This window comes from Oncorhynchus keta, chromosome 17 (assembly GCF_023373465.1).
Source record: "Oncorhynchus keta strain PuntledgeMale-10-30-2019 chromosome 17, Oket_V2, whole genome shotgun sequence".
Classification (NCBI taxonomy): domain Eukaryota; kingdom Metazoa; phylum Chordata; class Actinopteri; order Salmoniformes; family Salmonidae; genus Oncorhynchus; species Oncorhynchus keta.
In genome coordinates, this window is record NC_068437.1 from 45,979,143 (window position 1) to 46,000,629 (window position 21,487).

The 21,487-nt window shown below is 41.4% G+C and overlaps 1 protein-coding gene and 1 long non-coding RNA gene across 2 annotated transcripts; one reads left to right on the forward strand and one right to left on the reverse strand.

Moving 5' to 3' along the window:
* Positions 1-1,573: 1,573 nt before the first annotated feature.
* Positions 1,574-13,189, reverse strand: LOC118395938 (TBC1 domain family member 15-like). Its single transcript, XM_035790033.2, has 17 exons — positions 13,034-13,189; positions 11,218-11,316; positions 11,069-11,143; positions 10,508-10,667; positions 9,751-9,958; positions 6,523-6,625; positions 6,097-6,330; positions 5,684-5,812; positions 5,293-5,396; positions 4,945-5,039; positions 4,426-4,542; positions 4,107-4,207; positions 3,881-3,980; positions 3,498-3,595; positions 3,181-3,297; positions 2,952-3,038; positions 1,574-2,832 (listed from the first exon to the last, which is right to left on the reverse strand). Exons 1-17 carry the CDS (start codon positions 13,055-13,057, stop codon positions 2,629-2,631), a joined length of 2,055 nt encoding a protein of 684 aa, XP_035645926.1. The 5' UTR covers positions 13,058-13,189; the 3' UTR covers positions 1,574-2,628.
* A 685-nt stretch (positions 13,190-13,874) lies between these two features.
* Positions 13,875-19,464, forward strand: LOC118396186 (uncharacterized). Its single transcript, XR_004828154.2, has 3 exons — positions 13,875-14,346; positions 17,214-17,279; positions 17,459-19,464. It is a non-coding gene; the product is annotated as an uncharacterized LOC118396186 (long non-coding RNA).
* Positions 19,465-21,487: the final 2,023 nt, after the last annotated feature.

Here is a 21,487-nt window from a genome sequence, read left to right on the forward strand (position 1 = left end):
TGATGCAGTAACGGCCCCTCGATAGACTTTTGTTGACTTTTTATTAGATCACTCGTAGAACAGCTCTCCTTCTTTGTAAAAGGACACCAGCAGTAAATCTGGGATGTATTTCCATTGTGGTCCTGATACAATTTCATGTCTGCCATTCTAGCCATTACAATGAGCCTGTCCTTCTATAACTCCTACCACCAGCCTTTTCTGGTATTGGCCTACTGTACTTTAAACCTGATCTACAAAACCATGATTGGCATTCGATCAAAGGAAAAAGAGAATGGAGTACTTCAGATACTGTTTAACATCCGTTGTCCCCATCCAATAAGGTGTGGTCTTCCATCATACCCCTGGAAATGACATCATGGAGACAATCATGGACGGTGAATGTAATGGACAAAATTCTCATGTACATATGCAATTTACATGAGCTATGGTGACAATTGGATGAACTAATATTGTGTATCCTCACACAGAAACTGATGAGACTGGGTGTGTTTGGCTTCCCAACAAATTGTGCTGTCCATTCTGAATATTCAGACTCTTTCTGCCGTTCAGTCATTATCAACCCCAATGTTTACAGATAGGTGAGTAAGCACCTGTCAGTCAACACAAAGCAGCCTGAGCCTCTTCTTTAATGAAAACCCAGGGAGATGACAGATAAATAAATCATAGTTGTGGGCAATAACCTATCGGCTGACTGAGGCAATTTCCTGTGGGACAGGAAATGAAAGAGCGTTGGGAGACAGGAGCCGAGGCCGGGGTGCTGCTGCTTTGTTCTAACTGGCTGCCCATTATGAGCAGATCGTTGTGATAGGCAGGCTACCTCCACCTCACTCTTCCCGTTCCCTCCCAGTCTGAGACCCTCAATCTATGTATGAGACATCTCCAAATGTCTTCCATCAAAGACACAGGCATCGCTGTGAACTGTCACCAAGGCTGAAGAACGTCACATCCTGACGTCTATCAGACTTGAAAGGGCAAAATGCCACTTGGAAGCGGTGCATGGCCTGCATTTTAAGTGGAATTATGGGGGAAGACGTGAGTTAGTCTGATACTTCAAGCAGCAGTGAAATGACTCAGTGTGATATTTCTGCACAACTTCCTGAATGACTGGTCATTTGAATAAAAAAAGGGTGTATACCATGTAAATATTGGAGACAAAAGGCTAATACAGATGTCTGACATTACGGAAAATTGCACAAAAAAAATCCAACAGGTTAAGGTTCTTGCAACACACCGAGAACACAAAAGCTATATCCCCATGTGAATTAGGACAATACCTAAAGTGACAGGAAACAGTTATTGTAAATACAGATCTGTTATCTACGGATCGGTTATCAGTGCACACACTACCTACCGTACATTCATGTTAACTGAACTATTCATTTAAGGGAAGAGAGACGTATTCTTCATCCGAGGTCAAGTGCATTATCAAACTATGAGATGACAAATTTGTAGCCAAATCACTAAAGAGTATTTCGAAACAGTAGAAATACATCCTATTCTTAGTAATTTGGCTAAGAAAGTTGGGAAATGACAACACATGTAACAGGATCAGTCACATATTCAACAGGATAAATTGAAATTAATCTTAAAAGGATTGCTTTTATTGCCTTAAGTAATAGTCCACAACTCAATGAGTTCTGAAGAACTCACTACTGTTTTCCTCCTGGGCCAGATACAGTCCACAATTAAAATAGTTGGAAAACAAGCAAAACATTTTTTTAATACTATGGTATAAACAGTCAACAAAATTGTAATACCATTGATATTTTGGAGCCCAAAAATCAATTTGAGTTTTTGCCAAATATGGTCAAAGGAAAATGTTACATACAAGTGATGTGGGTGGACTGGACCCAACCTTGCTCAGATAGTATTTTTGGGCCACGTCTCTGAGGTGGGACCGGATCCTTCTACTCAAGAGGCTTTATCAATACAGTACCAGATACATATGAAATGAGAGATAAAATTAAATCTTTCATCACTAACAAAAGGTCCAATCTTATGGACCTAAATAAACGCATTAGTACTGATGTTTGAGTACACAATCAAAGGCTATATTTTTATTCACTGGGAAAGCTGAGTAACATACATTTTGGTTTTTGCTTTGTTCTAAATATTTTAATCTTCAAAAGTGTCTTATTATCACAGAGCGTCAAGACAACACATATTGTACAGCCTTTTGTCATTTCCTATCAAATTAATAGTTGGACAAATCTTAACTCTGTAGGCCTTTCCTTAACTTCTCAAAATTTGAATCAATAAACATTGAAATCCCAGGACTAGATTTTAATACTTGTGCGCATGACTCAAGAAAAAGGTTATAGTTTAAATAAAAAACAGCACATTATAACTTTACAATGCAAACTCACCTTGCCCGTCTTTACAAAATATCCTTAGCAAGGATTGAAGGAATGACTTACCATTTCAATGAAAGACAATATGGTACAAGAAATTACAAAAACAATACCATTTGAACATTTTAAATCATTTTTTACATTCTTTTCTCTTCAAATTTCTTCTTATAGGTACTTGATAAACTGGTTTCAGTTACCAACTTATCCAATAACTGAATCCAAAATACTCTTTCTGGTATGTGGACATTGCAAAAGTCTGTGTGAATGATATTGTTCACTATGATATGAAGGAGACTTTGCAGCCATTGTGAGTAGGGGGTTCTCTGTAATGTCTGTTGTGACCATTAGAGAAGACCTCCTGTCTCTGTGTGGGTCTGGGGGACTGAGGGGAATCAAGAGTTCCAAACTCCCTCCCTTCTAATCTGGGAAATTTGCTTTCTGTGTTGAATCCCAGGATCTCACTTATTGAATAAGGCAAATCCTGAAAGGAAATGAAATAAGAAAATGTAGATTATAAACAACCAATATGTAATTATGAATCTGCAGGTTATTGACTTAATTGAAAGTATAAATAAATAGCAATCCTTGAACATACTGTACCTTACAACTTCTGATCTGCATACAAATAGCCTCTGATTTGTGAAGGATTTCTTCAATGTCCAGCTTCATTGATAGTTCATTGATGTGCTGTGATAACATACAAAACAATGACATTTAAAACTAAATAACTTAGAAAACACTCCAAACAACCCACCTTGAAAATATGTCTGATTAAAAAAAAAGAATTAAACTGACAAACCAGTTGAAACTTGCAAATAACAGCTGTTACCTTGAGGATCTCATTGAAGCCATAGTTTTCCTCCATGATTTTCCTTTTCTCAGAGTCTAGGATGGCACAGCACACCAGCAGATGGAAGTTTTGGCAGGGGAGGCCAGTCCACATGACCTGAGCAGAACCCGGAAGTCTTATTAACAAGAACCATCAGAAAGCATAAAGATAAACCATGAAGTCAAAAAGAAAAGTAATAAAAGCATCAACTAGAATCATTAAATAAATCTCATAAGCACGAGACTGACAGATTGGCTTCCCCCTAAATTACAAGGGAGACACTTACGCTGATAGGTCGATGCATGAACAGCACTCACCTCCCACAGACGAAGGACATCTGGATAACTGAGCTCCCTCTTGAAGCGGATCAGTAACCACCGGAAACAGAAATACAGGTAACCTGAATCCTGTGACTCTGGAGGAACCAAAACAAAACACTGATGAGGAGAAATCAAATGGGACCAAGGATGGTAGCCAGTCGCTACTTCCTTTTCAAAGATAGGTTGTTGTTTTTAACTTTAACTAAATTAAAACTATAAAATACTATTGGTATTGGTTGATAATCTGCATATTTGCTTAGTTTTCTTTTCAGGATTTGCCTCAATCTTTATGGCTTCATGCAAAATAAAAATATATAAAAGAAGTATATACTTTTGTAAGTTGATCCTAAACAGGTGAATGTTTGAGGTGTGTTACGTACCGAGGTAGTTCCAGAAGGCCAGGTCCAGCAGCCTCAACAGAGTACTGAGCTGGATCAGCTGAGTCTTCATGCCCTGCATCGGCTCTTCGAAGTTCTGGTGCTGCGTACGCACGCACGTTATGGTTGAGTCATGAAAGAGTCACACTCAGGCATATCAAAGTTAACATTAGTTTTGTTTCGTCAAACTAACAGCAGCAGACAAAACAAAGCTAATCTGATTACTCACCATTTGATCCATGAAGGAGACAAAACACCAGAAGGCATCCACCTCGTTGTCCATCACATAGAGGATTGGGGAGAGAAGGTCACTCATACCCTGAACATAACCTGGAGACAAGTACAAGGAAACATTCCCACAACGTTAAATAAGGTGAACTTAACAAAAATCGCACTGATATGCAGTTGTAAGCTCATGATTGCCGTTACCACAGGTAAATTACAATAATTTCCTAAGGGACATCGATTGCATCTATGCCAATCAGATTACATTTTCATTCACATAAATTATCTCTGCTGTACTTCTTGGCAATAATGCTATAACTTACCCAGATCAAAATCATACATGCAGTACGTCATCAAGACGTCATGTAGTAACACCAGGCCTGGGTTGTCTATGCCTTCATAGAACCTGTTGGTTCTGTCTGTTCTGTTCACGTCCTTCTCTGAGAAGACAACACATTCACAGATGATAAATAAAGAACCATACTCCGCCTCGTTCAGGAAAGGTACACCATGCTAAGGCAGTCATTACAGATGCATCCATGAACAAAATTGATCTAAAAGTGCATTTAAAATCACAACACATTTAACAGTAAAAACAACACAAGTGATGAAACAAAAGCCAAAAGGCTTAAAATGACTTAGATTTGTGTGCATTGGGTATATGTTGTGAAATTGTTAGATACTACTTGTAGATGTTCCGACAATGCAGTAATGAAGCACAAGCATTACACTACACTCGCAATAACATCTGCTAAACACGTGTATGTGACCAATAACATTTTATTTGAAATGAATCATCAACAACAACTCTCCTAAGACAGCAGGGTAGATATATATATTACCTATCAGGCTCCTGCAGTCTCTTAACCTGGAGTTTCTCCTTTCCTGCTCCTCACTCACCGACTTCCACTGGAGCTTCATCCTGAAGTACTCATCCCTTATTCACCAGGGGGAAGCAAGAGAGGGAAGAGAATATCTTCAGAATTACATTTTACTTTGCTGATATTCACAATCTCATATGGCTCTGCTGGTTAACAAAGGAAAATGTCAACAAAGACCTTATGACCTTCATGGTAACAGCCACTTTGATGGTAATGAAACCGCTCAAAATCTGCATTTGACTATTCCTGTCTTATAAGAAAGACATGTCAGTTTCATATAGAATGCCTGTCTTAGTAAAGCACACATACGTTTTCCTCCTCTGTTGGCCTTTCCGCTCGTCGTAGGTGCTGTCCCAGGTGTAATACCCCAGCAGAAACTTCCAGGCCTCTTTCCTCACCGCATGGCACAAGCCCTGCAGAATCAGCACAACATTGACAGGAATCACTTTACAGACATACCCAGAATTTTTATGGATAGTTAGTTACCACACCAATGTATATAGAAGGTCAGTTTGGCGGACACAAAATAAGCCTAGCCCTGGGCTAAACAGCATGTTCAATAGAGATTCTCCATTTAAAGTGCCTTTTAGTCCCGTACTAGGCTTATTCTATGTCTGGGAAACTGCCCCAGAGAGTTTGGCTGGAGATTTACTAGAGAAGGTGCTTCATCATTCTGGTAATTTTACAAAACTCAACGTACGCCTTTGAATATGATTTTCTTGAGTTGAGGGACATTTTCCACCCTTCCTTCCTGGTCCTGGTGCTTAGCCCAGTCCTCTGCAGACAGTGGCTCCCTCCTTGTTACCTCTGGCCTGGCGCCGAGGTCCATCTGAGAGACACCAACCAATAAGACCATGCATTCTTCTGCACTGTAACCACGTTAAAAGTCAAACCCCAGCTGAAGACCAGACACCCATTGTGCCAGCAGCCGTTATCATTACACCCTGCATCCAGCTGCTGGCTTGCCTCGGAAGATAAAGCCATAGTCAGACCAGGGGATCCCCTACTCACTAATCACATCAGATGTAGTGTACGCACATACAGCAACGTCCAGGTGCAAGACACAAGTAAAGTCATGAAATAAAGATAATGTAGTTTTTATGTACTACTCACCCTGGTGATAACCTCAAAGCCAGGTTCCTCCTGCTGGTTGATCTCCAGGCCGGGGATGACCTCTCCCAGTCCCGGGATGTCCTCTCCCAGTCCCAGGATGTCCAGGTCAGCTACCTCCTCATGGGGCTTCCGCTGCTGCTGCTCCAGCTCTGGGCCGCGGAACGCATCGAAGATGTAGTTGGTGACCTTGGAGAAGCCGCCCAACGTCGTCACATAGGGATCCTTCTTCAGCTTCTGATGGGGAAACAGGGTCAAAATAATTAGGCAACCAAAACCAGGTGAAAAAAAAACTCACTGAAACAGAGATGTACTACCTGAATTTATCCAATAACATAAACTAACTTCTGTGCAAACCGTTTTGCTAAAGTACGTTTTTTCCATACAGGTAAGTGCCATTCGTATAACAGGTATATTGCATGACATTACAGTAACAAGGCCGTAGTTGTTGTCGTCCAGAAGGTTCTCGAAGGACTGAGAGAGAGCTCGGTTGGGAGTGCTGACCAGCAGGCAGGTTTCATCATCTGGGGCCCTGAAAACATATGGGAGAAAGGAAATAGAGGAAATAGAGAATTTTAAAAATACGTATTTGTTGTCATCAGCCTATAAGTAGAGATCCATCCCTATCAAGTGAGCTCTATTAGGCATTCTATATGAGGGGAGGGACAGAACACAACATATACCCTATACCTCAAAAACGTGAGGGGTTTCTTTGTCATGCAAAGCCCATGAAAGCCTCAATATTATTCAAATTCACATCAATTAATAGAGGATTAATCATACAAAAATAAGATATACAATGTGAGACAAGGCATGGAACAGGATGTGATGTCAATCATCGCCTGTTTTCAGTTCTAACCAGACGCCTGGCTGAAAATGGCCAGCCGGCACTTAATCCAAACAATTTCATTATGAAAAGCCACGATAAGAACTTTAATAACAGCTATCTGCTCTGACTGCGATAGAGGAGCACAGTGCCTCTATATAGGAGGAATTATCTGTTGTGATATTTGCCTCAAACAGAAAACCAGACTCTTTCATGAGGAGAAACTGCCCGCTAACCCCAACATCAGTCAGACAGAAGAGGGGACCAGGAGAGGGAAACCAAGTGTTTGCTATACATCTTATGCAAATCACTAGCATTAGCATATAGATAAGAAACACCATGAAAAGTCCAACAGTGTTTCAGCTGATAAAAAAACAACACTGTGAGAGCCAAAAAGAGGAAAAACACAGGTAGCTTACCAATTGTACCTACCAATTAACTCCTGGTCTAATGTTGGGCATTGCTACAAGAGGTAGAATTTGGCATTTATTCCTCAAAATCAAATAACATTTTATTGGTCACATACACTCACAATAACATCTGCTAACCATGTGTATCGAAATGCTTATGCTTCTAGATCCGACCGTGAAGAAGTATCTAACAAGTAATATCTAACAATTCCACAACAAAACCTAATATCTGAAAAATTCCACAACAAAACCTAATACACACAATCTAGTAAGAGGAATGGGATGAGAATATATAAGTATCAAATATATGGATGAGCAGTGACAGAGTGGCTAAGATGCAATAGATAAAGAATAGATAGTGAAGGATACAGTATATACATATGAGATGCGTAATGAGAGATATGTAAACCTTGTTAAAGTGGCGTTATTAAAGTGACTAGTGTTCCATTTATTAAAGTGGACAATGATATCAAGTCTGTGGATAGGCAACAGCCTCTCTGTGCTAGCGATGACTGTTTAACAAATCTGATGGCCTTGAGATAGAAGTTGTTTTTCAATCTCTCTGTCCCAGCATTGATGCACCTGTACCGACCTCGCCTTCTGGATGAAAGTGGGGTGAACAGGCCGTGGCTCAGGTGGTTATTGACCTTGATGATCTTTTTGGCCTTCCTGTGACATCGGGTTGTAGGTGTCCTGGAGGGCAGGTAGTTTGCCCCCGGTGATGCGTTAAGCAGACCTCACCACCCTCTGGTGACAAGACACATTTTTTGGCCTCCTGAGATTGAAGATGCTCTGTTGCGCCTTCTTCACCACACTGTTTGTGTGCATGGACCATTTCAGTTTGTCGGTGATATGAACACAGTCCATCTTCTCCACTGCTGTCCCATCAATGTGGATAGGGGGATGCTCCCTTTTCTGTTTCCTGAAGTCCACAATCATCTCTTTTGTTTTGTCAACGTTGAGGGCCCTCACCTCCTCCCTCTCTGTCGTTGTTGGTAATCAAGCCTACCACTGTAGGGTCGTCTACAAACTTGATGATTGAGTTGGAGGCGTGCATAGCCACGCAGTCATGGGTGAACAGGGAGTACAGGAGAGGGCTGAGCATGCACCCTTGTGGGGCACCAGTGTTGAGGATCAGCGGAGTGGAGAGGTTGTTTCCTACCATCACCACCTGAGGGGGTGGCCCGTCAGGAAGTCCAGGACCCAGTTGCACAGTGCAGGGTCAAGAAGCAGGGTCTCAAGCTTAATGATAAGTTGAGGGTACTATGGTGTTGAATGCTGAGCTGTAGTCAATGAATAGCATTCATACATATGTATTCCTCTTGTCCAGATGGGCTAGGGCAGTGTGTAGTGTGATGGCGATTGCATCGTCTGTGGACCTGTGTGCGGTATGCAAACTGAAGTGGGTCTAGGGTGACAGATAGAGTGGAGGTGATCTGATCCTTGACTAGTTTCTCAAAGCACTTCATGATGATAGAAGTGATTGCTACGGAGAGGTAGTCATTTAGTTCAGGTACCTTATCTTTCTTGGGAACAGGAACAATGGTGGCCATCTTGAAGCATGTGGGGACAGCAGACTGGGATAGGGATTGGTTGACTATGTCCGTAAACACACCAGCCAGCTGGTATGCGCATGCTCTGAGGACGCGGCTAGGGATGCCGTCGGGGCCGGCAGTCTTGCGAGGGTTAACACGTTTAAATGTTTTACTCACGTTGGCCACGGAGAAGGAGAGCCCACAGTCCTTGGTAGCGGGCCGCGTCGGTGGCGCTGTATTGTTCTCAAAGAAGTTGTTTCATTTGTCTGGCAGCAAGACGTCAACATCCGCGACGGGGCTGGTTTTCTTTTTGTAATCCAGTCCAAGAAAGTCTCACAAATAGGTTTGACGCTACTGTGTAACTACTGTTTTCTTAGACTGTCTGTAAACATACACACTCATACAGTGTCTTTATACTGAGTCATTGTCCACACTGACACTCATTCACTGTCCTTTGGAGTAGTAATAAAGAACATAATCAACCTGTGATTCAAATGGGCTCAGAGGCTCCCTCTGCTGGTGATACACTACACTGCATCCACTACGGTAACATTACCTGGCCTACGTAACATTGTCAGAGATCATTTAGCATCCGCGATTCTACTTAGAAACAAAATTGTACTCCTGCAATAACCACGGTATTGGATGGAATCAGAATATATCAACGTCTGATCCTTGTTCCTCTCTAGGTCTCTTTTTTCGAACAACTTTTCACTGACCACGTCTGCTCCTGCTGGCTCTTTGGCGTCTTACTATACAGCACTTTGTGCTGCTGATAAACTGCTGATAAATCAATTTGATTGATTAATCGTCAAACCACTATTTTCCATTTCAGAGCCAGTTGGACCATGCAAACTAGTTTAGCAGACCAGACACAGAGACTCACTCTGTGATTATGATGTATCTCCTCAGGCAGTCAAGGAAGCCTTCACTGCCCCCCTGGTGGAAGTGGAGGGATGGCAGTGAGGTGGGTGGCTCCTTCATTCCGAACACCAGACGGGACCAGCCCTCCTCCTTCACTGTGATAGACCTCAAGTCCCACACACTGAAGGTGAAGGACCATTTGCTTTTCTCATGCGTGTGGTTCAATGCACCTGGAAGAAAGCAAAGGAATGAATCCAGTTTCATTCTGACCTTATCTGTTAAGTCAACATGCAATTCAAGTTCAGTCTTTAATAAACCAAAAGTGGAGATTGGCAAAGGAACCACAGTTTATAATTGTAAATAGTGTATGAGGGTTGGGGTATGACCCTGGCCATCTGTAAAAAATAGAATAAAATGTTTTTTTTTAACTATGCTGCCTGATTTGCTTAATATAAGGAATTTTAAATGATTTATACTTTTACTTTTGATACTTAAGTATATTTAAAAACAAATGTTTTTGGACTTTTACTCAAGTAGTTGTTTACCGAGTGACACTATTACAGGACAAATATAAGCAAACCCCAAATTACTTTAATATCATATCATTTCAATCCCACTTCACACTACTTAGACAACTTCTGCTGTAAATTAACTCATGTATTGAGTGAATAAGTCTGAACGAAGCCTCAGCAACAAAGCTCATGTTACATGTAGGATGCATTGCATTCCATCCGTGGTACCGGGCGAGCTACAACGAATGCACCCAATTGTCCACCCACCCTCTCCGTTGGAGCAGGGTTTCCTCTTGGGAAAGGAGACTGCGTTGATCATGTCCCACTCGGTCTCGTAGCTCTGCTGCTGCTCCAGCACCACGGCCTGCTGAGGTGACGACCTCTCCTCCCCAGGACAATAGGCCCACTCCATCACTGAGCTGGAATCCTGGGGGAATGGAATGGATATGCCTCGTTAATAACATGATTCAAGCCTTTACCTATCATTATCATTCAAATTATAGAATTTTAAAACAGATGTGTGAGAGGTGCTGCTAACTGTTGGAGTTCTGGAATTTGCTGAATCGTAAAGAATGTTAATGGAATAGTTATTGAAAGGCGGCTGTTTGTGAAGCCTATCCCTATCCGCCATCGTTGAAGACTTTGACAAATACACACAAATCTTCTATAAAGATGCATCAGATAATACCCTTAACACTTGTGATCTGAAACACATTACTGGTTTTCCATACAATTTACATGGTGGTAAATGTACACTGCTGCTGAACAACTGGGTAGCATTTCAGCAAGTAAAACATTTTTTATAATAAACATTTTAAAAAGTCAAACCTTGCCAGCACAGAGCATGTTGGATGGATCAACAGTGTCCTCCAAGGGTTTGTATTCCACAATGATTTCACCATCCTGGTAAATATTAAAAACACAATAAGCAATCATGCAACCAACAATTAAATATCATAAATACAATCAACTGATACCTTATCAATAATCCGTAGGAACCCAGAAACAAGCAGATCTTGGTCTTCACTGTCTTCAGTGTTTGAGTGAATGAAAACACCTTCATGCTCAAATAACACCTGAAGAAAAAGACAATACAGCAGGAACATGAATAGGTGACATTATTTCCAAACAGCTTAGCTATCTATGTGTTTTTATGTTGCCTTAAAAGCCTACCATTGACATTCTACATGTTATTCTTCCTCACTATTACTAAGAATATTGGCCAACAATATTTGGCAGTGGTGTAAAGTACTCAATTAAAAATACTTTAAAGTACTTAAGTAGTTTTCTGGGGTATCTGTACTTTACTGTTCATAGTTTTTGACAACTTTTACTTCACTTACATACCTGAAGAAAATAATGTACTTTTTTACTCCATTTTCCTTGACACCCAAAATAACTTGTTACATTTTGAATGCTTTGCAGGACAGGAACATTTTTAAATTCACACATTTATCAAGAGAACATCCCTGGTCATCCCTACTGCCTCTGATCTGGTGGACTCACTAAACACACATGCTTTAAGCAGTAAGGCCCGAGGGGGTGTGGTATATGGCCAATAGACCATGGCTAAGGGCTGTTCTTAGGCAGACTCAACGCATGATATAAGGTGCAATATAACACGACTTTCAGACAATCAGCAGTCAGGGTTCGAACCACCCAGTTTATAATTGCTGATTGGGTGACAGCCGTGGTATATCAGACCATATGCGTAGTGTCTAAGAACAGCCCTACCCATATACCACGGGTATGACAAAATATGTATTTTAACTGACAGCCATTTATTTACAGATTGCCAGGTCACACTCCAACACTCAGCCATTATTTAAGCGATAAGGCACGAGGGGGTGTGGTATATGACCAATATACCATGACTACGGGTTGTGTCCAGGCACTCCGCAATGCGTTGTACATAACAACAGCCCTTAGCCGTGATATACCACACCCCCTCGTGCTTTATTGCTTAAATAATGTCCGCGTTGGAGTGTGACCCTGGCTATCTGTAAATATAAAAACAAGAAAATGCTGCTGCCTGGTTTGCTTAATAAGGAACTTTAAATGATCTATACTTTTGATACTTAAGTATATTTAAAACCAAATCATTTTACTCAAGTAGTTTCTTTACTTTTACTCAAGTATGACAATTGGGTCATTTATCCGCCACTGTCTAGCAGTATTGTAACACGTTACATCCATGTGCACTTGCCAACTACTGTCCACTGAAACATCATTATTGACATTTGCGTTCATTGGTCAGTTAGGCTCTCATGTGACAGAGAGGTAGCGATCTCAGAAAGAACAGCGCGGTATAAGATGTACTACTAAGAGCAATTTTAGTGGGAGGGTAGCTAGATGGCTAGCTAGGGAATCCATAACTGAACCAAATAGCCAGCCAGTTTAGCTAACAAGCGAAGTTACTGTAACTAGTTAGTGTTATAGACCAGCAATGAGCTAGCTAGGTAACGTTAGTAAGATGCTAATTGAGCAAACACTCGGCCGATGAATTGATGTTTTTTGCAACCGGAAACTGATAGTACAACACAGGCGAGGTCATAAATTCAACTACCGAGGTATATTGATATGTTTCCGTGGCATTGTGGGCGGTAAGCCACACACATACGTTAGCTAGCAAGAAAGAAAAACAGCTGATGGAAACCACCAACAGTGGGGAAGATCAAGCGTCTGTATCAACGGACTCTACTCCATCCAGTTATATTCACATGTATTGATAGATCCATCTAAATACGAAAAAACTGACGCAAAGATATTCCACAAGTTGTGCATTTTCAGTACCTTGGGAGGAGTATCAGCCGACATATCGCCTATTACCACTTACGACGACGTAGCACAGCTCACGTGCCTGACAGCTTCCACAACAACAGTGACAAGTCATCTTCCGCATTTCCGTACCAGCGCATGCGCAGTAACGGCTTGGGTGTGACCACGCAGGCGGAATTCCCAAATAAGGGACCATCTAAAAAGTGCCCGTTTTATTCAGATTTTTCTTGATTAGATGTAGAGGCAGGTGCATTGAATATAGCCTGTACCCCAGAGAGAGCCTTGGGAATATGAAACTCTGGTTTACCCTAAACCAAGGGATGCTGTGGTGGGAGGAGCTATAGGAGGTTGGGCTCATTGTAATGGCTGGAATGGGAAAACATGGAACGGCATCAAACATGGAAACCACATGTTTGACTCTGTTCCATGTATTCCAGCCATTACAATGAGCCAGTCCTCATATAGCTCCTCCCACCAGCCTCCACTGCCTTAAACTTGGTCAGTTACAACCATTGGCCATAAAATGGTCAAAACCTTTAAAGTGTTGGATATGTCATGGAACAGGACCATATACTGAACAAAAATATAAATGCAGCATGTAAAGTGTTGGTCCCATCTTTCATGAGCTGAAATATAAAATATCCCAGAAATGTTCTATTTGCACAAAAATATTATTTCTCTCAAATTTTGTCCACAAATGTATTTACATCCCTGTTAGGGAGCATTTCTCCTTTGCCAAGATTATTCAGCTACCTGACAGGTGTGGCATATTAAGAAGCTGATCATTACACAGGTGGACCTTGTGCTGTGGACAATAAAAGGCCACTCTAATATGTGGAGTTCCGCCACACATCACAATGCCACAAATGTATCAAGTTGAGGCAGTGTGCAATTGGCATGCTGACTGCAGGAATGTCCACCAGAGCTGTTGCCAAATAATTGAATGTTCATTTCCACAAGTTACCTCCAACGTTGTTTTAGAGAATTTGGCAGTACGTCCAACCAGCCTCACACCCGCAGACCATGTGTAACTACGACAGCCCAGGACCTCCACATCTGGCTTCTTCACCTCTGGGATCATCTGAAACCAGCCACCCAGACAGCTGTGGGTTTGCACAACCGAAAAACCGTTTCTGGGAAGCTTATCTCTGTTCATCGTTCTCACCAGGGTCTTGACCTGACTGCAGTTCGGTATCGTAACTGACTTCAGTGGGCAAATGCTCACCTTCGATGAAAACTGGCACACTGGAGAAGTTTGCTCTTCAAGATTAAATCCTGGTTTCAACTGTACCGGGCAGATGGCAGACAGCATGAATGGCGTCATGTTGGTGAGTGGTTTACTGATGTCAATGTTATTAAGAGTGCCCCATGGTAGCGTTGGGGTTAATGGTATTGGCAGGCGTAAGCTAGGACAACGAACACAGTTGCATTTTATCGATGGCAATTTGAATGCACAGAGATACCGTGACGAGATCCTGAGGCCCATTGTCTTGCCATTCACCCGCTATCACCTCATGTTTCAGCATGATAATACACAGCCCATGTCACAAGGATCTGTACACAATTCCTGGAAGCTGAAAATGTCCCTGTTCTTCCATGGCCTGCATACTCACCAGACATGTCACCCACTAACCGGAGCCCCCGCACATTGGCTACCCAGACTATTTGCATTGTGTCCCACCACCCACCCACCAACCCCCTCTTTCATGCTGCTGCTACTCTGTTTATCATCTATGCAGTCACTTTTGAGGTCTGGGATTTTACTAGGCCATTCCAAGACATTTAAATGTTTCCCCTTAAACCACTCAAGTGTTGCTTTAGCAGTATGCTTAGGGTCATTGTCCTGCTGGAAGGTGAACCTCCGTCCCAGTCTCAAATCTCTGGAAGACTGAAACAGGTTTCCCTCAAGAATTTCCCTGTATTTAGCGCCATCCATCATTACTTCAATTCTGACCAGTTTCCCAGTCCCTGCCGATGAAAAACATTCCCACAGAATGATGCTACCACCACCATGCTTCACTGTGGGATGATATTCTCAGGGTGACGAGAGGTACTGGGTTTGCACCATACATAGTTTTCCTTGATGGCCAAAAAGCTCAATTTTAGTCTCATCTGACCAGAGTACCTTCTTCCATATGTTTGGGGAGTCTCCCATATGCCTTTTGGCCAAAACCAAATGTGTTTGCTTGCTTTTTTCTGGCCACTCTTCTGTAAAGCCCAGCTCTGTGGAGTGTACAGCTTAAAGTGGTCCTATGGACAGATACTCCAATCTCCTCTGTGGAGCTTTGCAGCTCCTTCAGGGTTCTTTGTTGCTTCTCTGATTAATGCCCTCCTTGCCTGGTCTGTGAGTTTTGGTGGGCAGCCCTCAATTGGCAGGTTTGTTGTGGTGCCATATTCTTTCCATTTTTTAATAATATATTTAATGGTGCTCCGTGGGATGTTCAAAGTTTCTGATATTTTTTTATAACTCAGACCTGATCTGTACTTCTCCACAACTTTGTCCCTGACCTGTTTGGCGAGCTCCTTGGTCTTCATGGTGCCACTTGCTTGGTGGTGCCACTTGCTTAGCGGTGTTGCAGACTCTGGGGACTTTCAGAACAGGTGTATATAAACTGAGACACATCATGTGACACTTAGATTGCACACAGGTGGACTTTATTTAACTAATTATGTGACTTCTGAAGGTAATTGGTTGCACAGATCTTATTTAGGGGATTTATAGCAAAGGGGGTGAATACATGTGCACACCATCTCTACATTTGGTTATTTTTTTAGAATTTCTTTAAACAATTCCTTTTTTTCATTTCACTTCACAAATTGACTATTTTGTGTATGTCCATTACATGAAATCCAAATATAAATTCATTTAAATTACAGGTTGTAATGCAACAAAAAACACCAAGGGGAGATGAATACTTCTGCAAGGCACTGTACCTACATATTACCTCAAGTAGCCCGACTAACCGGTGCCCCCGCACATTCACTGTGTACCAGTACCACCTGTATATAGCCTCGCTACTGTTAATTTCACTGTCATTTTACTGTTCTTTATTTTTATTTCTTTACTTATCTATTGTTTACCTAATACCTATTTTTTTACTTAAAAATTGCACTGTTGGTTAGGGCATTTCACTGTAAGGTCTACCTACACCTGTTGTATTTGGCGCATGTGACAAATAAACTTTGATTTGAGCATGTTTGGGATCCTCTGGATCGGCGTGTATGACAGCGTGTTCCAGTTCCCTCCAATGTCCAGCAACTTCGCTCAGCCATTGAAGAGGAGTGGGACAACATTCCACAGACCACAATCAATAGCCGGATGAACAATTTACTTCAATTGACTTATTCCTTATATGAACTGTAACTCGGTAAATCTTTGATAATGTTGCATTTATATTTTTGTTCCGTGTATTTGTGTCCTGTCATAATGAAAGGACAAAAAATAATCAACATGATGCTGTTCCATCATGTTGTGTCTGATTGCAAAAAGATGAGGCTTTTCAGAAGAAAAGTAGTTGTGACACAGCCAGGACCGGTCCTAGGCATAAGCAACATAAGGCCCCACTTAAGGCCCCACATGCTCAACCATATTTTTTTTTGGGGGGGGGGGGGCTCAGTCGGGCTCAGTCGGAGTTATAATGGTAGAATACATAAAGTAAAATGTTTAAATGTGGGTGTGCATCAGCAGTTTCTGTCTTGTTACTTGTATGTCAGTCACTCAATTGGCCCATGTCAGCTAAAACATTTTAGATTGGTAAATTAGCCTAGCCAGCTATCTAAAGTTGTAGTAATCATGGTCTAATTACTGACCGGGCACACAGGGTATGTGCCCAGGGGTCCTGAGCGCCAGGGGGACCCTATCAATTTGGTTAATTAACACTCACTCAGATATCATATTACACTGGGAAAGTCATGGCAAAATGTGTAGAATTGCAGGAAATTAACTCTTAAACGTATTTGTTTTTTCTCTCCGCTGTCAAGAGGGGGGCCACTAAAATGTTAGCTTTGGGCTCCCAAAAGGCTAGGGCCAGCCCTGCATACAGCTGTTCAAGAAGTTTAACTAACTGTGAATTATTTGGCATTTTGAATAAGTAAGTTAAATCTTTAGATGCTTTGTCTCAAACAACATCTGTCTAATATATCGTAAAATAAATTATTTTGGCTATATATTGATTGTTTTATTTTGCCTCAACAGGTTGTCCACATACAGGACGAACTGGTCCCAGGAGAGAGTGTATGCCTGGTCCAAGGCCTCCTTACTGTCAGTAGTAACTTAATTTTTCACAGAATTTAATTTGATGTAGAATGAATTGCTATATATACATTTCATAAGCTCTGAGCTTCATCATCATTGTGCAATTGTATGTAACAATATTTGGTTCAAAAGTTAATTTATTTTACTTTTTGACAAGGTCATCTCCTTCCATACATTTTGTTCAGAGGCAGCCCACCGAGTCTCAGAATGTGGTTCTCCTCAGAGAGAAAGTGACTCTGATGGACAATGTCATCAAAGTCCTTGAGCGTTCAGGAAGCCAAGATGGTTCAGCTCAAAAAGAGGCAGAAGGACGAGGAGCTGCAGCAGAATAGCCATTGGAAGCCCATGGCAAATAACCGTGAAACTTGGCATCAAACTAAATGAGAATATGTATAGAAGGAAGCAACGAGCCAATGGCATGAACTGGTAGTGGTTGTGCTTTTTACATTTTTATTCCCTCTGAATCCCCTAGGTTCTTCTTTAAAAATGTACTTCCCCCTGCACCTCCCCACATCCCACCATTTACTCCTCTTTATTATTTACTTTTCTCCCCCTCTGCCTTCTTATTTCCTTTTCTCCTTGCGACATCATCCAACATGTCTGGGAAGTTCAGTCCAAATCACTGAAACATAAACACAGCCGTTAGCTTTGGTTCTAAGACACTTATCAGTTCATGTATCAGAATTCAACACTTATTATTATAACTTCTGAGACAGCTGTGGCTGATCTGGCATAGGAATAATACCAAGGGAGGTGGAAACAGATCATTTTCAGATGCAAAGCTATACTGTTCTGTCATATCTATTCTAGTTCCGAAGTCATGTTTAATAAGGTTATGAGCCTGGCATATCTAAATAACCTGAGAGATATACAACAAATCTGGAACAGCAGGTGCATGTTGACATGACTCCATAGCAACCTCTACTCAGATTTTATTGGTAGCTAAAGGGAAAGTTAAAGGGGGCATCTAGTCAGTTGTACAACTGAATACATTCAACTGAAATGTGTCTTTTGCATTTAACCCAACCTCTGAATTAGAGAGGTGTGGAGGGGCTGCCTTAATCGAGATCCACGTCTTCGAAGCCCGGGGAAGAGTACCTTGCTCAGGGGCAGAATGACAGATTTTTACCTTGTCAACCTGGTTCTATTCAGATTCTAAGGCTTGGTTCAACACTCACCATCAGTCAGACTCATTCCATATCTGCCAGTCTGAATCCTCCTCTGATGTCTGTTTGTCTCTTCCTCCTCTTCGCATCATCTCTATCATTCTCTTCTCTGTCAGTTTCATTTTCACTTCCTTCTCCTTTTCTTTCCTCTCTTTTCCTGCTCCTTTTTAATTTCCTTAGTTTAAGCGCTCTATTTTTTCCTCTTGCTTTTGTACCTTTTTCTCAGCTTCAGCCAACCTTTTCTCAGCTTCAGCCAACCTTTTCTCAGCTTCAGCCAACCTTTTCTCAGTTTCAGCCAACCTTTTCTCAGCTTTTTCGTTATCCTTCTTCTCTTTCTCCAGGCGCTTCTTCTCATCTTGTTCTGCTTCAGTCAAACTTATCTTCTCCTTTTCTTTTAATTTCTCCTTCTCCGGGTTCTTTATTCTCTCCTTTTCTGCTTCAAACACAAGTTTCTCATCCAGTTGTTCCTTAATCTCATTCTCAAGGATCTTCAATATCTCCTTTTCTCTTTTTTTCTCTTCTTCCAATTTACATTTCTCCTCTTCTGTTTATTTCCTCTCATTCTCCAGGTTCTTAATCGTCTTTCTTTTTTCTTCCTCCAACCTGAGTCTTTCCTCCTTTTCTTTTCCTTCTCCATGAATATCATCCTCTCTTCCTTTCTATCTTTGTCAAATGTCTCCGCCAATCTTAAATCCCTCAGCCTGTTTTATCTTAATTTCATCTAGACATTTATGACTTTCCTTCATCTGTTCTATCAATTTGTTATCTTCCAGTTTTTCTCTTCCTTGATATCTACTTTCTGTCAATTGCTCCTCACTGTTATATCCCTTCTCACCTGCGCTCTGCATCTTTGTACATTTTTTCTCCACCTCTTTTTCCACAGTTTCATGTATTCTGACCCTGTGGTTCTCCCTCTCCTCATCTATTGTCTTCATCATAAACATCTCCTGCTCCATTTTCTGGATTATACAGTGCTTTTGGAAAATATTCAGACCCCTTTACTTTTTCAGCATTTTTTTTTTACATTACAGCCTTATTCTAAAATGTATGAAATAAAAACATTTCCTCAGCAATCTGCACACAATACCCCATAATTACAAAGCCAAATCAGGTTGAGAAATTTTTGCACAGAAATTCAAAAATAGAAATAACTTATTTGCATAAGTACTTAGACCCTTTGCTGTGAGACTCGAATTGATCTCAGGTACATCCTGTTTTCCATTGATCATCCTTGAGATGTTTCTACAACTTGATTAGACATGATTTGGAAAGACACACACCTGTCTAAATAAGGTCACACAATTGACAGTGAATGTCAGATAAAAAAAGAAGCAATGAGGTCGAAGGAATTGTCCGCAGAGCTCTGAGACAGGATTGTGTCGAGGCACAGATCTGGAGAAGGGTACCAAAACATTTATGCAGCATTGAAGGTCCCCAAGAACACAGTGGCCTCCATCATTCTTAAATCGAAGATGTTTGGAACCACCAAAACTCTTCCCAGAGTTGGCTTCCCGGCCAAACTGAGCAAATAGGGGGGAAAAGGACCTTGGTCAGGGAGGTGAACAAGAACCCACTGGTCACTCTGACAGAGCTCTACAGTTCTTCTGTGGAGATGGGAGAACCTTCCAGAAGGACAACAATCTCTGCAGCACTCCACCAATCAGGTCTTTCCCTCTATAACCCACTGTACCTAGGCCGTCATTGAAAATAAGAATGTGTTCTTAATTAACTGACTTGCCTAGTTAAATAAAGGTATAAAAAAATTTAAAAAATCGGCGCCCAAAAATACCTATTTCCGATTGTTATGAAAACTTGAAATCGGCCCTAATTAATCAGCCATTCCGATTAATCTGTCGACCTCTACCCTGGATTACTGACCTCTGACGGACTCTGAGCCTGCCTGCCGCTCTGTACTTTAGGGACTCTGCCCTGGACTACCGACCCCTGCCTGCCCTTGACCTGTCCTTTGCCTGCCCCCTGTTTATATAATAATCGTCCATTATTTGAACTGTCTGCATCTGGGTCTTTTCCTGAGCCGTAATACATGATGTATTGTATGCAGAGGCTGTAAAACAGATTGGTGGAACTACAGTGTGGAATGATGTAGCTTCCATGGCTGCTTCTGTAGTAAGTGGACCTAATGTCGGGCTGGTGTTAACAATATTACTCGTGTTGTGGAAAGCAGAAATGCCAGGTTGAAGGTTATTGTGGAGACCAGTGGTGGTCAGTGCCGTTTAAGGTGAGGGAAGAAAAAACATTTTTTTTCATGAGCATGGCCTTATTTCTATTACGGCATATTGGATTCATATTTCATTCACCCAGTTCAATGTAAAAGCGATAAGGTTAGGCTACTACATGATTCTCAAATTTCCCCTATCATTGGTCCAACATTTGCAAACAAGTTTCTATTGGACAAATTCCGGTATTTTTATCCCTGTTTTGTTTCGTTTGCTTCCATTTCAGAAATGTTTTTCAACAGAATTGGAGTAATGAATACACCCCTGATCACGAGTTAACACAGTTCACTTTCATAGCAGCCACGTTGTTTTACTTCTCACATCTATGCGCTTTCTTCCTCTCACTTTGTCCCTTCACTTGTGGACTTCAATGCACAACACATCAGCTCCATGTGACCAGATAAAAATGCCAAACCGAGGAAAACCACCACACACAGCCTACATCGTTGTCACCATATTAGCTAAAGTAACGTCATAGTTCAGCATAGCTAATAGAACTAACTCATTATTAAACCCGCCACAATCATGCAGTAATGTTAGTGTACAGTCAGTAAGCAGTTACACCGGCGAGCCCCGGTGGCAAATCATTAATCAAACCAAAAGCTTACCTTAACTTGGAAGAGCTCCAGTGTTGTTGGAAAGTCATAGCCAGCTAGCTAACATAGCATCCCTCTGTTTGAGCAGGGTTTTTCAGTAGGCTAAACTAGCTAGCTGCATTTGTTAGCTAAGTAAGTCAAACTGACAGTTTTAAAAAAATACACTTTATTTCTCTCTTGCTTCTCCTTCATTTTGGAATAAATTAAATTGTTCA